Raw genomic sequence first — 17,610 nt, 5'->3', positions numbered from 1 at the left:
CAAATGCAGTTTTGACATTATTAAATAAACAAACAGGTAAACACAAAGGAACAACCCTCAATGGGGAAATAAAACATAAAACTGAAAACTAGACACGATGAAAACAAACAGAGAACTCGGGCAGGGAACACATACCAGGCTAACTACAAACAACGATAGACAAGGACTGAACCAAAAACCAGGGTATAAATACATGAACATAGGAAAAAGGGGCCAATGAACAAACAGAACTCAAACAAGATAACAAGGTGATAAACAGAAGCAAAATGGCAAATTAACGAGGGCAGGTGCAAACAACGAACGTGAACACGAAAGCTAACAGAGAGACTATGGAGTTACAAAAGGGCCAAAAGTGAAAACTAAGGAGTACAAAAGTGACAAAAATGGTAAACAAAAGGGCAACGGTGGAACAAGACAGGGTATTCATAACATCTTTATTGACAGCTGAGCAATCTTTTGGAAGTATGGTTCTGCTCTTGGCCTTCCCGGTCCATCCATGCAGTCATGCATGGTCTGTGTGAGGAGAGCAACCCATCTGTCTCCACCCCCAGGAGTAACAGAACAGATCCAGCAGAAATATATTACATTACATATATTTTGACTTGGCACTCCTTTCAGGAGCCGGGCGGCTGTGGCTCAGGTGGTAGAGCAGGTCGGTTGCTAATCGCAGGGTTGGTGGTTCGATTCCCTGCCCACATGACTCCACATGTCGAAGTGTCCTTGGGCAAGACACTGAACCCCAAGTTGCTCCCAATGGCAAGCTAGCACCTTGCATGGCAGCCTTTGGTGTATGAGTGTGAGAATGGTTGAATGGGACACAGTGTAAAGGGCTTTGATAACCTCTAAGGTTATTATTAATTTCCTTTAAAAAATGCATGAGATCAGGGTCACATTGAGCCACTTAAATGGAAGTGAAAGGGGGCCAATTGGCAAACATTAAAAAACTTTTCAAAGTTATGGATATATAAAGAATATGAATCTCAACATGATTTTAATGTGAGAAAATAGCTTACTAACCTTTGTGTGTGTGTGTGTGTGTGTGTGTGTGTGTGTGTGTGTGTGTGTGTGTGTGTGTGTGTGTGTGTGTGTGTGTAAAGCAATATCCAATTAAACAATGTTTTTACCATAAGGGCTTCATGCCGTAAACCCTAAAACCCTAAAATCATGAAATTACCCAAACAATGACTGTTTAAACAACTGTACAATTGTAAGATCTTTCATAAATGTTCAATATTACATTTTTTACACTGGCCCCATTCACTTCCATTGTAAATGGCCCACAATAACAAGTGAAAATCAATGTTTGTGGTTATTAACATTATGCCACAAATACTAACAATTCAATTTAACTTGTCTTGGTTGTAAATACTGTAATAATATAATTTTTAGCAGCTTACTAAAACTTTTTAACATAATTGATTACTATACTCACATCATAATGCATACTGTAATAATGTAATCTGTATTAAGTCAGTCTGACTAATAGCAGCTTACAACAACCTTTTGAATGTGAAAATAACATTTGGTTGAATTATGGTTTTTCTTTCTAAAATAATTTATTACTGTATTCATGTCACAAGGCATACTGTAATAATTTCATCTGTTTGATACAACCTTTGGAATGTGAATATGTGCTTTACTGGGTTTATATGTATAACATGCACGTCAACAGAATGAACGATTGAACACCACCTATGTTTTAGCGTAGTGGGTGGAATTTGCAGATGGTCCCTTACTTATGCTAGTCAATGAAAACGCTTCGGAGCGTTTTCAAGCATCATTCTCCAGCCACACCAAGCGTTGACTGTTCTGAGTGCAATGATTTATGCACATATAGTATTGTTATATACCCTTTAACCCAACTGTGCTAGTGCTATGTGTCTATTGTCTAGTGATTGTATATCAGTAAGATTGTCGCCGAGAGCGCGGGTAAGAGAAACTGAATATCCAACGAATATCGAACCTAAAATCAACTTTACCCCGCTCACAGACTTTTGACAACTCACTGCGCCTCTGCTGGGTGGCCCGCCCTCCAGCATTATGTGGGGGCTCCGCTATAAAGTATCCACTAGAATTAAAGAGAAAGGCAGCCCACATTTCTGCCGTCATTCTTCATATAAGCACAAACAACACGTAGACAACAACTCAGCGGGCATTATCTATCAGAGATAACTAGTTTGAGCGCCAATGCGAATGTGTGAAGCGGGAAATAAGTGGGAAAGAAACTTCTTCAGACTGGAGCCAACACGATATTGTATGGCAAGCCGATTTAACTACAAAGCACCTAGCGTTACTTACAGGGGCGTCGCTAGACTTCAGTGTCATCTGGGTGCGTCGCCACAGGCCATATTATAATATACAAATAAGAAGAATTCTTCCTTCCATGACTTAAAAAATAACCATCCTACATGTAAAAAAATAACTATATTAAGCGCTACACTGACACCTGTTCAGAACTTTATATAAACAAGCATCAGCCACACAATAATCGGATCAAACACATTTTAATTTAAATTGCAGAGGATCAAAACGAGAATTACAACTTATCGGCTCATTGTTCATTGTGCAGAAATTAACACTAACAATAAAATCACACTAATTTAACAATTTAAATTTGCAATTGTCATTTATTATAATATTTTGAGATTAAAGTAAAAATAACGAGAAGTAGAAACAGCACGAGATTAAAGGGGTTTGCGTGATATGAGCGTGACGTGATCATCTGTGTTCCGCAACTGCTTTCGGGCCCTTGAATAACGTATAACGTGCGAGTAAGGGCAGCCGTGGACTTTCTGGTGCCCCCCTAGGGTAAGATGGTGCCCCCCAAGGGAGTTGGTGACCTACGCAGACTGCAGAATTTGTTAGCGTGTAGGGAGAGGCAGTACTGTTTTAGCGGAAAACCCAATAACAACACTGAGTGGGACTGCTTGGATCTGTCTACTTCTTTCTCCTGAATAAATAAATTTTCCTACATAACCGCTGCAGAGTCCAGATAACTCTGTTCTGATCCACCAAAAGACCAAGGAATTCTTATTACTAAATCCTAAACTAAAATATGTTTTATCTATGTCCTCCACATCCATCTCTTGCATTAATGAATCTGTTGGCTCAGCATCTGTCCTATCCTTGTGATAATGACTCTCTTTTTAGCCTAATATTGAGATTTTTCTCTCTAATATTTCACAATGCTAAGAATTTATTCTAATCATTTTTCATTTATTCTCAAAATATTATGACTATAATCTCAAAATCCTACATCTTTTTGCTAATCATTTTAACTTTATTCTCATACGAAAATTAATATCATAATGCTTCAACTTTTATTCTCGTAATTTGTATTTTATTCGCAAAATATTATGACTTTATTATCGAAATCATTAATTTTTTATTTATTTAACGTTGCAATAAAATGCCATCTTGGATCACAGAATAAAGTTAAAAATAACTTTAATTCTTATAAATGCATCTTGAAACTCCTGTGTGGGGTTCCATGTTTTTAACAAAGCAAAGTTTCAATGCTTGATAAACAGTAAGAGAGTGTGTCCCCCCCATTATAATTATATTTAGGCTCATAGCTCACCGTGCTGCTATTTTGAGTTGCATTTGAGGAAATTCCATTGCAATAAACAGTTTTTTCCCCCACACACCGACTCCTAACTAAACCCGAATTACAAGATGACTGTCACATGGATTAAAATCTACTTGATGTGTGGATTGTTAAAACAATTAGAAATGAGGCTTATAGATTATATAGTTAGAAATAAGGCTTGCATAATAAATCCTCAGTGCCTCTGATACAGAATAGCTGCACCCCTGTGAAAGAAAATAGAAAGCTCCCACACGAGGTGTTCGTAAGTATTCGTCTGATGAACTTGAGCATGAACAGCAGGTAAAAGTCAAAGTGCAAACTGTCAATTAATGCAAGTTGGGCACACTGATTGGAATTCATTTACATTTGAAGCCAGAATTGAAGCCTGCCTTGTTGCTTTTGTACTCTGATGTAATGAACATTAAGCCTTACTTTTTTTCTCATCACAAAACCCCCCCCCAAAAAACAAAAAACATTCGGGCCCATTAACAAAAGAGCTGGTGCTTCAGCCCTAGTCTAGCTACACCACTGGTTACTTGTCACAATTACATTTTGCACAAAGGTGCTTCTAGGAATCGAAAACATCAGCGGCTGACAGGGGTGTAAAAATGTATGAAAATGTTTTTCATGTCATTCATACCTTTTTAAACCCTTAAAATTCATATATAGTATGAAGCACACATGCAGCTTAAGAAATATTACAATTAATATGACAATTAATCGTGAAACCTGAAGAGACAATTAATCATCATAGCCATAAAACACAATCACAATCGCAATTCTTTGTTTGACAATTAATCATCTGCCAAATTTCATAATCGTGACAGCTCTTTTGTTAGTTAAGGAATCGTAATGTTATTGAATCATTTTCGGAGTGATTCGTTACACCCTTGGTGTCTGAGACCCCCCCCCCCCCCATATTTTACTATTATTATTCACTATGTATGCATAGAAATAAAAAACAAAGTACAAAGAGCACAAACATGTTCAAAAACAATAAAAAGTAAAAAGGTGTTCATAAACAATAAAATGTTAATAATAATAATAATAATAATAATGAAATCGTGTAACCTTATTTTCTGGTTGGATGGGTAGTCCAGGGGTGTACTCTCCCATGAGATTTTTTTTACAACAAAATCATTTGTTTCTAGTGACTTTCGGAGCAGCATTTTTACATTGTGAAGCATTAATGTAACTATGCTTACAGTATTCAAGTTTCTCAAAATGACCTTTCAAAATAAAAAAGTATCCTGCTCTGGTACCATGGTACAGTGATGAAATACCATATTTACATGCTTAATAAGATAAAAAAATAAATAAATAAAACATGAAAATGAAATGGTACATTTAGTTAATAAATGCATTCTTGTAGGCCTACTGAGTATTTTGATACTCTTTTGGTTGGAAAATGTGTTTACTGCAGTAACGAGACATTTCCTTGTGTTGAACAAGTAACGCTGGGGGATTTTAAGATAATTGCGCTTGCCATAGTATTGAGTGTAGTGCATGTGTTGATGATGTGTGTGTGTGTGTGTGTGGAGGAGTTCAGGGGTGGGGTCTGCAGCTGACAATTGATGCAATCTCCGCTAAATAATCCCATGATGAAAATAAATTTTTTCGGGCTAAATGCCTGGAAATGCCTGCATTATATAACAAACTAATTTGAGGATAGAAATGTGTTTTATTTACAAACAGTGGACCATATATTGATTAGGCTCAACTGTAAAACCAAAATGTAATATGTAAACAAGTGTCTGTAATTACTGTCAAGAAATATCTAAATCATAAACCTATTTAAATCCATCATTGTTAATATTAATATGCTGTTACTTCTGCATATCATTTGATTATGTACAGGCAGACATTATTCACTCTGCAGTGAATTTGACAGCCTTTGTTTTGGTTTCACAAAAAAACGTTGCAATGGCTTTATTTTGTTTCATTGTCTGCATTTGTGTCCACATTACATAAATGCATCCTCTGTTTGAAAAGAAAATGTCATTAACATGTAAAGGAAAAAACAGTCTTATCACTTCAGCTGGGGTTCACAGTGTTGACACGTTCTAGAGGACTAATCATTTCCAATCAACATGGATTTGTACAATCACAACAGGTTACATATCACAACAACAAAGGCTTTTATAAGTCTGGTAGTCAAATGCAACTGCAACTTGGATAAATGATTTAGAAGAGATTATGCCACTTTATCGGCTGACTGGGAATCCCTGTTATTTAAACCTGAACCTGAATTGTGGAAACCTCATGGGTAAAATTAAGACAGCATTGTTAGTAGCTGATGAATGGTATCTCAGATCTTCAAATATGAATCTCCCATGAGATTTCCCCACCATCCGACAACTAATGAAATGTATAGAAAATTTATTAAAATCTATTAATCAGGGACTAAATAAGGTTCAAGGAATGAACAAACTAAATTTTTAGCAGAACGTAACCGAAAACCAGAGCAAAGGGATTTTTGATTGTTCTGGATTGATCATTTTATTTTTAAATGCTTCAAACTGGTTATAACTGGGTCAATTTACTATATTTGTTTCATGAATCTAAAGGCCAAAGGGTTTATCACAGTATATTTTTGGAACTAAGCCACTTCATGTTGCCTGAAAAAATGAAACGTGCTTTGATCCTGAAGGAAACTGCTGCATTACACATTTCTTTGCCTAATTGTCCGTTGTGGATGTCACATTCTGTGAATGAAGACCTTTTTAACAACTATGTATAATTACTACATATACTGTACACGCATGTCTAATCCAGAAACAAGGAAAACATTATTAGAGGAAAAATTATATTTCTCAGTTGTTTCCAAGTCTTCACTGAATTATTGTTAGACATGATGCATTAATACAGATCTGAAGCCGTCTGGTTTTGACAGATGCAGATCTGAAAACAAAATGATACCTAACTGTTAATTAACTGCTTGTTGTGATTTCTATGCTAATAAATCCACTGCACAGGAAAAACAAATGCTTACTTTTGCTTATTTTGCTGAGACACGTGGCTAATTTTGGGCTTGTTTTTCCAGGTTGCTTGTTTCTCTTGGGAGATCTGGCAACACTGCAACTGGTATTTCACCCACTCATTATTGCAGAGTACTGTCATTTTAAAAGACCCATAATAAACCGTTCTTTTATTTTGTTCTAACCGGTAAGGAGGCTGCAGAACTTCTGAACCGGAACGAAAAATTATTCAGCTTTTGTTCAGAATTAACCAAAATTTCATTTTTAGTCCCTGATATTAAGTATTAAGTTGCCTTTGACTGATTTCTACCAAACATTGTACAATGACCTGAATGTATGAACATTTTCACAGACAGAGATGTTCTGCAATTGGATATCTTAACTTGTCTAAGGCATTAGAGATGTTTCTTTTGTTTGAAAACAACAAACAGCCAGAAGCCACTAATGTAAGGAATAGGGTACAATGGGGCTAAAGCCAACTCTGATTTTATTTTCTCCCATAACACTAAATAGTAACAAAAACTACCACAGGACTTTCCTAAACACCTGTTTGTCACTGTACACTGAAAAATATTTCTGATCCATGAGATCATTGCATGTGCTAATTTGATCTATTTTTTTAAAATGTTGCAAATATTTATAGCTAATGAAAATCCCTGAAATTAACACATTTCTTTTGAGACAAAATACTTACTTATTATTCTCAGTTAAGTTCAAGGTCATTAAATCAAAAGCTTTTTCAATAGCTGTCCAAAAATTGTAAGGATAGTATTTGGGGAAAAAAGCCCCCCTGTAGCAGAGGCTAAAGGCCCCTATAAAACACATTGTTTTTCTTAAGTGGGGCGAATAGATGTTATGAAAAATGTTCAAAGTGGCTAATCCAATCATGATGGAGATTCATTTGTTCATAGAATTCTTGAGAGGTTGTGAAATGACAAATGTGATTGAAATAAACAAGAAATGGTTGACTTTTCTGAAGTAGTTATTTTGAGTATGTAGGCTGTTATCCTAATTTGTTACTCTAAAGTGTACTGGCCTTTAGTGTGGGGTTAAAGGCCATCTTTAAAAAAAAAAAGATTTTTAATAAAAACAACCTTCCATGATTATTTCTTGTCACACAAATGGTACAAAAATGATCCACAAATAATATATATATATATATATATATATATATATATATATATATATATATATATATATAGTGACCAGAGAAATAACATGCCTTTAGCCTCATTGTACCCTACCATCAGATTATCAGAAGTCTCATTTGGCAGTATTTGTCATTCTTAGTGGTGTCATTTTTTAAGGCATTTTATAAAATGTTTTATGTATTAAACAGCATTGCACCAAATATTTTACAGTTGAAGTATTTAGGGTTGATCCTGCAAAGACTCAAAAATCTTACATTTAAAACATGATCTTTGTGGTGCCTGAAAAACTAGAATCCAGAAGAAGCAACACAAATTACAAACAACAACATAGCCTCCGTACTGGATTTCTAAAGTCAGAGTAAAGATGAGGAAGCCACATTAGACTTCACAAATGCACATGAATTGTAGAGTTGGTAATACAGTGATGTGATATGATCCTGCAGCCACCATGAAACTGATATTTGCAACATCAAAGTTTTATAAACATTACAGATTATTCAACATCACAAGTTAAAATAGAGAGTGGCACTTTAAATTCAGCCTTATCTGAGAAAATAACTGAACGTTATAATAGCACCTTCATTTGCTGGCCATCTGCATGAACACACATGGAAGCTCTCATTTTTTTACAGTGATAAAGTAACTATGAATACATTCATGTTGCTATAGTGGATCACATTCTTAATCACATTTAATGGAACAAATGGGGAGACAGATATGAAATGAAGGATGATAAACCTGATTTTTCATAAATGATACCATTGTGTACTGAATTACAGCAGAAAATAAAGCCAAATCCATTAAAAAATACAGATGAGAAAAATCAAGTAATGTTAATTTGATCTATATGACTATGACTGCGAAAGCTAGCAGAATTCAACCAACTCTGCTGCCCATCAACCATTTAACATTGACGATGGAAAAGCATATAAATGGAATGTTTACCATTTAGTCTGGAAATCACATTAGGAAAAACTTTAGGAAGAAATAAGGATATATACAGCAATCAAGCAGAATGACATTGAACATTGGTTCAAAAAAGACCTTTACCATCAAGTAAGTTCTGTGAACTGTCTGTATGATCCAAAAGATACTGACAGCAAAGGAATCCCCCCCAACTTGATCCATGACTTGAATAGTGAACTTAAGGCGTACGAGTCTTCTTTAGTCCCCTAGGCTGTTCTGTGAGCCCTTCAGATAGAGCTCATCTTGAGAGAGCTGTGAGAGAGAGTCGTAGCTCTCCATGTATAAACTGCCACTGCTGCTGCTACAGCTGCCCCCATTGCCCAGGAATGTGCCAACCGCCCGGCCCTGCCGTGCGTGCCCCACTGCGTCACTGAAGACTTTATTTATCTGCTCCTCAGACGGCATCCACCAGTCAGGATTAGAAGCACAGTGCATCCGGATAAACTCTAAAAGAGAGGGGAGTGTGTTTGTATATGTATGTATGAGTGTGAAACAGATAGAAATGGAGATGCTAAATTAAGTTTCCATAAATATTGCACTGATAATCTGATCAAAACCATCTGGCTTTGGGCCACCCTGCTGATTTTAGTTTACTACCTCTGAGACAGGTGACCTTGACAGGGTTCAGAGGTCGTCTCTCCGGTCCCGTTTCCCCTGTGTGAACTGAACGCTTCCTCTTCCCCAAGCCACATGAGTACTTCAGCTCATCTGTGGTGAACACAAACCGGATCAGGTAACGCAGGAGCCGTCTGCCATCTTTCTTTGAAGAATTGACTGCCTCGTCCCATTGCTTATTGGTAATGAAGAGAGGATAGTTCCCCAGAAGCTGCTTACTGCCCTGTTTAGAAAAGATAGAGATAATAAGATTTTAAATTATGTATGAGAAAAACATTGTTAATGGTGTCTCTAATCTTTAGTGCTCTTATGTTCTTTAATTGTGCAACATTTAAACAGATATTGCACTAAATCTTGTGCCTAAAAACAAGGAAATGCATTAAAACAAATAAATAACACTAAATTGAAACCTTACCTGAATACTACAATATTCTGCTGGTTTAGTTCTATGTAACAGTGCATCAAAGTGGAAGTCACGTGATGTCATGAGAGGAGCAAACGTGTAAACCATGAGCTCTGTGCACTTTGCACATTTTTTAATTATTATTAGTTATAATCCGGTGAGATTCGATACACCCAGTTACATATTTGTTCTTTGAGGTAAACATGGCAAAGAAGTCAAAATCCTCGGGCTCTGGACATATTAAAAGACACGTATGTGCTCAAGATGAAACCTCTGATGGACCTGCAGACCATGGACTCGATTTGGATGGTACGGCCGGGGAAATTCAAGAGTTGGTTACAAGAGTGGCAGATGTTGAGAAACGGATCGATTATCTGGAGTCATCGGAAACGGAATTATCCGCCAATCCGCTCACAACCAAAATTGACGTGGAACATTTTGACGCAACAGGTTTTTTGGGGGGTGTCGTAAGATCCAAGAATTTTGGTTGAAGTTGTAAAGTTTTGTATGTGATGTGTTGAACACTCAAATCTCGTTCTGCCCCAGACTCTGTATTTTGGGAGATAGGGCAGTCATAAATTTGGAGCATAAGTACATAAAAAATTGGGTTTTGACCAGTGTTATAATTAGTAGGCAGGTTATTTTAAGGGGATGGAAGTCAGATGGAGCACCATCATTCCCAGAGTAGTGTGCGGAGATGGGGAGGGTGGCTGCCTTCGAGGAGGGGTCGAGCAGAAGGATGGGAGTTAGGAATTTTTTCAATAAGAAATGGGGCAATTATTTCACATTTTTGGGGGACTCTCGAGGAGGGGCGGTGGAGAGAGTAATTTAGAGTTTGGTTTTTAATTAAACTTGATTTTTGTATTTTCTTTGATTTGTTGTTTTAGTTTTGTGTTTTTTTTATGTCTGTGTGTCTATATTCTATTGACCACAGGGATGTTGGTGAGTGAGTCAGGGTGGGGTGGGAGATTTGTAGGGGAAGGGGTTATAGTGGGGGTTTAATGTTAAAATTGATTGATTCATCATATATATGTTGTTTGTTTCTTTGTGTTAACTAATGAATTGATAAAAATGGTGTAAATAAATGTAAAACAGTGCATCAATGTGTTGTTCTCATAACCCCAGATTAGACATTAATTTGAATGAAAGTTTCACTTCATGTACCATTGGTTACAGTTTCTTGCATAAGCTGGTATCGCTGTGGTTTTCGGCACTAAAACAGCACAAAATAAGGCCTTATGTCTCACCTCAGTAAGCTGCTCTTCAGGCTGGGGCTGAACGAACTGATTGTAGTGTTGAAGAACAGTCTTAAAGAAGTCCAGAACATTCTGGCAAGGAGCTGTAACAAGAGAAGGCAAAACCAGCAACACTTGTTGATTGAAGAACTTATAATTTAAGATAAACCGATGTGTTTTGGCACAGCTGTTGCAAACAAACTAATGCAGAACTAAAATTAATGCACTTTACACACTGTTATTCTTTTTGAGTTCTTTTGGCATTCTATGTGGCCTTGAAAAATCTTTTTTACCGTACAGCTGCATATTCTGATCACAAGACCAGGCAAACACAAATCACTTTATCTCAGTAACACCCTTTTGGTTGAGGAATAAATTAATGGGTGACAAATTGCGAACAATGCTTTTCTACATTGGCAAGCTCCCTGTAAAGTTGTTGAGGGGGTGGGTATGAATGGGGAATATATGTGACATATTCAGATGGCCCCTTACCACATCCTCAACAATTATTTATTGATTTGTATGTATATTTATTTATTTTATATTTCCTTCACCTCTACTTCTTGTTTTTATGACTCAGTGATTGTATTCATGCAAAATAATCAAATCTGGCATTATATGTACTAGTTTAATACCTGGTATGCTGCCCAGTTTGTGTCTCAGTTCCTCGTTCTCCTGTTGTAGACTAAGAACTTCCTGTTCCAGCTCTATACAGCGTGGACAACATCCTTCCTCTTCCTCATCTTCCTCAGGCAGCGTGGACGAGGGGTGTCCATATGACTCAGATGGTGCTGGTGACGCCCAGCCGCCCAAGTTTTGTCCAGGTGACCCTGATACTGCTGGCTCAGCATCTACTGGCCGGCACCTTTCACTGTCTGATGACTGTGTTCCAGAGAGCAGGTAGTTCTGTAGAGACTCTGTGAAAATCTGGAGGAAAGTGGAAGTCTGCTGCTGGTTCCAGTGGTTCCCTGGTTGGTTCCCCTCACTTGCGTTCTCCAGAGATGATGACTCTGGTCTGGGCTTGGAACTGAGCCTATCTCCTGAAGATATGCAGCTGTCCTCTTGTTTTATGAGAGTGGAGATGGATGAAGATGGAGGAACCATGGAGGGCTGGGGCTCAAGGAGCCGTCCGTTGCTGTTGAGGAGGCTGAGGACTCGACTGCATTGCTGAGCAAAAGCATCCAATATGAGACGGTTTTCTGTGAGGGGGAATAAAGATCACACACAATTCAGTATAACATTGCTAATGCCCCAGAAAGCATGGTTATTTTGGCTTGACAAAAGACAAAGTACTGTTGTTCTACAGACTTGTTTTTTTTTCCAAATCCCTAAACTAAGACCAAAATTTCAAATTGTAAGTTGTAACCTGTCCTAGAGCTTTCAAGCTACATTCACCAAATTTGGCACAGAGACCTTTAAGACTGTTCTGCTTTAAGTTGCTATGTTCTTTTTAAAAGTCTTCTGCCATTTTCCCCATAAGCGACAATTGAAAATCCCACAAATCCTATGAATTACTATTGATGGAATGTCTAGCAAAACTCTAACAACTAGATAGAACACCATAGCAATGTAGAGCAACCAATCAAAATACCATAGCAATAATCTAGATCTCACTAGCAACAAATAGCAACCAGCCTGAATACCCTAGCAACCACTTGGTAATACATTGTATAACCTTTAAACTTAAAACTTTTAAAGCTATTTTAAACAAGGCTTTATCAAGCCAGTATCAAAGGTTGTCTTGACAAACTTTACCTATCTAGTTATATTCACATTACATTTATGGATTTGGCAGATGCTTTGACCTTTGCACAATTTACAGTGCATTCAAGCTACAGTATACACTTTTTTTTTTTTTTTTCAGTTTGTGTGTTCCTAGGAAATCAAACCACGCATTTGGCATTGCGAGCACCATGTTCAACCAACTGAGCTACTGGAACACATCAGTTTTCTTAATTTCATTAACGTTGCTTGCTGGCATTGTCTGTGTGTATTGATTGTAATTTACATATAGCCCTTTTTTCCCCTCTACCTTTTCTCCCCAATTTGGCATGCCCAATTCCCAATGCGCTCTAGGCTCAATCTTTGTTAAGAAAGTCAGTCCGCACATCTTATCATGTGGCTTGTTGTGTGCATTACCGCAGAGACATAGCGCGTGTGAAGGCTTCACGCTATTCTCCGTGGCATCCACGCACAACACGCCCCACCGAGAGCGAGAACGACATTATAATGACCACGAGCAGGTTACCCCATGTGACTCTACCCTCCCTAGCAACCGGGCCAATTTGGTGCTTGGGAGACTTGGCTGGAGTCACTCAGCATGCTCTGGATTCGAACTCGTGACTCCAAGGGTGGTAGTCAGCATCAATACTCGCTGATCTACCCAGGTCCCCCCTATTTTTTTACCTTTTCAACTATTACGCTTCCTTTTTTTATAATAAACTGTGACTAGATAATCTCTAGGTAAATAATGCAATAAATGGCTGCAACAAAAAGCTAAATAATATTTAGAAACACACCAATGCTTTGGCCAGACATCGGCATTGGTGTATAAACAAAATGATCTGCACAATCAGACATCAGCTGATGATTTAAAAACAGGTGATGATCAGGGCTGATTATTTCCTGTCAAAAGGGAGCATAAAAAAAACTATTAATTTGAGCCTAACAAGAGGCTATTCAGAATTCAGTTAGAGCAAGTTAAGAATATTAATTTGAGTTATTAATGTGCTTTTTGTTTCAGTGTTTTGTTTATAACTGAGACCGGTTACTCTGAAACATGGAAGACATGTAGAGACAGAGAGTAAAATCATTATTTATATTTATTTTAAAGTTGTGTAACTATCAGTGATGTGACAGAATGTTAAAAAGCAGAACCACCAAACTATCGATGGTATAATGGCACGTGTTGTTCTAGATGTTGTCCACATATCGGTATCAACACACACACATTTTGTATCAGTGCATCCCTAAAATAATATTTACAATACAACACTGAACAATCACAATTTTATTTTTCAATTTTCGCCGCAGCTTTGCTTTTTCGTCACGTCTTTCTTGTCCTCTATTTGCTCTTTCCATCCTCTCTCTATCTGTAAATCAGCAACTTCAAGCCTAAAAATTGAGGAGATACTGGAGAAGATACAGATCTGCACACACATACACACCAGTGTCTCATTTAAATGCCGTCACTGTTCTAATAAACACTATTAATCTCTTCCAAATCCCTTTGATATGAAGAGAGGAACCGGGGAGATTAATAAAACAAAAATGCTGAGTGACCAACCGACTGCAACCAATTATTCTCTCTCCCCACAGCTCTGTGGCCACGCCCTGATGCAGAATCTAAAGCGTCTCTCAGAGAATGATTATGAATATGCCACCCTCACACAAAGACACAGGGCAGACAATTACCAGTTCAGGCCGTTGCTGTGGCACCCGTATGTATGAATGATGAGAGTGAGTAGGTCTATCTGCCGTCGCCTGGATGCGTCTATCAGGCTTAGGCAGATGTGGCGATTTATTAACATGCACCGCATCTCTGTTTACCCTCAGCAAGAAGGATTTGAAATCTTTTTCATCTAACTTTCCCTCTCCCTCCTCCTTTTCTGCTGTCGTTATCTCTATCCTTTCACTTCCCCTCTTTCCATCTCTCTCTGCCTCTTTTTCCCTGTTATGCCACGCAGAGTCAGCCTCATGAAATTTCATTAAACCCAACATGTGCCGCAGAGCAAAATTTATGAGCCACATTTGTTTTTAATCACAATCCCTTTGGATGAGCTTTTAAATGTAATTTTGATTATTGCACTGATCTCAGAGTGGTGTCCTTGAGTGTCTACAGCTCTTTTCCCTGGGGCTGGAAAGATGAATCCATTAGTGCTTTACAATTGTCCAGAACTCCCAAACAGGCAACATGATCCTTGGTGGAAAGATCTACTATATAAATCCAAAAACAGTAATGAATATTTGGCAAACCACTTTTATCTAAAGCAATGCACAGTTACATTTAAAAATGGACTATGCATGTTGCATATTGAAATAGAAGTCAAAACATAAGCAAAAAGGACCGATGTTGATCTTAAACATTTCCATTTCCATTTCCAGTATAAAGCTAATTACTCATTTGTCATTTTGATTCTGTTGGATCTAAACAGTTGGCATTATCAATCCACTTGGAATAAACCCATGTATCAACCTAACCGATCAATAGAGTGTGTAAACATAACAAGAAGCTGTTGTGTGACAGAAGCAATTGTCACACATTAGATGTCCAGTGACTTCATTGGCTGTAGTGAAGGTTGTACGAATTCATACGAATGCAGTCGTATGAATTCTTATGATTTCGCTGTGAGAGTGTGTTGGCCAAAGTGACAAAACTCTGGCAAGCTCATGAGAAACACTTACCACTGAAGTTGTTAAGAAAGACACTTCCCAAAAATGCATGCTGGGAGTATTGCATGCAGTAGCCAACATAGAAAAAATACGTCTGATGCACTTATGTGCTTCAGATTTCCTATGATCATGGGGCCAATTTGATCATTTTCATCTAAAACACCCTCATTACTGATCTTCATTAATACATTATGTTCTATTTTGGTAATACAGGAGATCAGTAGTGTTCATTTCAGCATTGACCTAAATACAGTATGTGTCTCTACTTACAAGCAGATCATTTTCTATCCACATATCATCTCAACAGGCTATAGAACATTTAATTACTTAAATAACTAATTATTTAATTATTACTGCATTGTTGTTGTTTTCAGCCATTAATATGTTTATTTTCATGCCACAACTGTTGTATCAGATATGAAATTAAACACGTCGACTGCAACCTGCTTTAATTGACTAAATGAGTCGCATAATTTGGGCGTGGGTCTCCAAATTATGGATGTCTGCGTCTAATGATGAAAAATAAATGCAAGCAGAAAAACATGCATCACCAATATGCTCATTCTTCATTGTGTCAAATAGGTTAGACACTTTAGTTTGTAGCTACTTCAGCCTCTTGATAAAATCATGGCTTAAACTTTCTGGGGTCAATTTGTTCAGTTACCTGAGCTTATTCCGTAAGTGCAGTCTGGAGACTGGACAAGCTCGGCGCGACCCGACGGGTATCTGCTGGACACCAGGCCGGCGACCCTCCTCTGGCTGCCAAATGTTGCCGCCGCCGCTGTTGCGCTCCCCGCGGATGATGCTGCGCTGGATGTCGCGACTCTGCTGCTGCTGTTGCTTGGCCTGATTTCGCAGTTGAGACGGTGCTGCTGACTGCTGCTGATGGACAGGGAGGTTTGCTGAAGCGGCATGTGCTGTGAGTACTGCTGGTGCTGATGACTGAGATGATGAGGATGCTCTCCTAGCTGCGGGATGTCCACCATTGTGTGTCTTTCATATCTCGCCTTGCCCGCCGCGCGCTTGCTCGGGAAGGTCTTGAGAGAGCTGTATGGGCTTCGCTGCTCCTGCTCCTGTCTGCAGATTTTGGGCGCAGAGAGACCTTCGTCCGCTGGGTGCATCTCCTCCTCCATCTCTCGCTCTCTCTGAATACCAGGAGAATCTCCCGTCGCTTCAGGCGTCGTTTTGTCCGGTGTGGATAAATCAATTATCTCAGTGTCTCTCCGCCTTGCACCGTGTCTCAAACACTTCTAACTCTGTCTGAGATGCTCAGAGGGTGGGTGACTTTAATGACAAGTCATTGCTCCAATCCCCTGGCGGTAAAGGCACGCTCTGGCTTTATTCTACCAACAGGGGAATACCGGTGGGTGCACGCGCCTCCGCCGCGGGGTGTGCAGCTCGTGCTCCATCAGTGGGAGTGTTAAACAAACAAGAGAGGTGTAAAGACATATGAAGAGGTGTGCACGATCCACCCATGTTTTTACATATAGCCATCTTTCTTTTCTGGTTTGTTTATTTGTCAGTTGTTGTTCTGATTGGCTGAACTGGGGGACTAAAATAACTCTCAGACTTGATAGCGAGCCAAATGAAAATTGAGACAAATATATGTGCAATTAGGCTATAATAATTAATAATTAGTAACAGAGCCCCACATTCACAAGGTGAATGGTATTAAAAAAAAAAAAAAAGTAAAATAAGACAGAATATGTTTATATTTTATAAAAAATAAAATAAAAAATTGCCTAAATAAACATTTCCATAAAGGTAAATAATTAACCATTTACAGAAGCACTTAAAATTATTACACTCAACGATGTGTATGCAAAGTTAAGTGTTAAAAAAGTTGGTAACATTTGACAATAATTAGTAAACATTAACTAACAATGAGCAAAACTGATCTTGGTTAATTTCAACATAATATCATTTTTCAATTAATAGTTGTATTTGTGAACATTAGTTAATGCACTATGAACGAACATGAACTAACAATGAACAATTGTATTTGTATTTACTAACATTAACAAAGATTGATAAATGCTGTAAAAGTGTATTGTTTATTGTGTGTTCTTGATATCTAATGCATTAACTAATGGTAACGAAAATAACCTTATTGTAAAGTGTAACCAAAAAGTTAATGATTCACTGATTGCTTCTTGTCATGACATACATATTTTTGTTCATTTTCAGAGAATACTTAACCTTCGCATTTCAGATGTGTTCATTATAGCCTAATTTAATATGAGCGCACAACAAAGAGCGCAGTCCACAGTCCCAGTTAAAA

At 37.9% G+C, this 17,610-nt stretch overlaps 1 protein-coding gene across 1 annotated transcript; it reads right to left on the bottom strand.

Annotated features, from left to right (window-relative positions):
• Positions 1-8,005: 8,005 nt before the first annotated feature.
• Positions 8,006-16,545, bottom strand: LOC127617167 (BEN domain-containing protein 4-like). Its single transcript, XM_052089087.1, has 5 exons — positions 15,994-16,545; positions 11,573-12,136; positions 10,950-11,041; positions 9,282-9,522; positions 8,006-9,130 (listed from the first exon to the last, which is right to left on the bottom strand). The coding sequence occupies exons 1-5, from the start codon at positions 16,460-16,462 to the stop codon at positions 8,883-8,885; spliced, it is 1,614 nt and encodes a 537-aa protein (XP_051945047.1). The 5' UTR covers positions 16,463-16,545; the 3' UTR covers positions 8,006-8,882.
• Between the last annotated feature and the right edge of the window lie 1,065 nt (positions 16,546-17,610).

This window comes from Xyrauchen texanus, chromosome 23 (genome assembly GCF_025860055.1).
Source record: "Xyrauchen texanus isolate HMW12.3.18 chromosome 23, RBS_HiC_50CHRs, whole genome shotgun sequence".
In the NCBI taxonomy this organism is placed as follows: domain Eukaryota; kingdom Metazoa; phylum Chordata; class Actinopteri; order Cypriniformes; family Catostomidae; genus Xyrauchen; species Xyrauchen texanus.
This window is presented reverse-complemented; position numbering and strand designations above follow the sequence as displayed.

Coding starts and splice junctions, on each gene's coding strand:
- LOC127617167 (XM_052089087.1), bottom strand. CDS start 16,462: ATGGAGGAGGAGATGCACCCAGCGGACGAAGGTCTCTCTGCGCCCAAA. Junction 11,042..11,572: donor CAAACTGGGCAGCATACCAG/GTATTAAACTAG, acceptor CTCTTGTTACAG/CTCCTTGCCAGAATGTTCTG. Junction 9,523..10,949: donor CTGAAGAGCAGCTTACTGAG/GTGAGACATAAG, acceptor TTTTCTAAACAG/GGCAGTAAGCAGCTTCTGGG.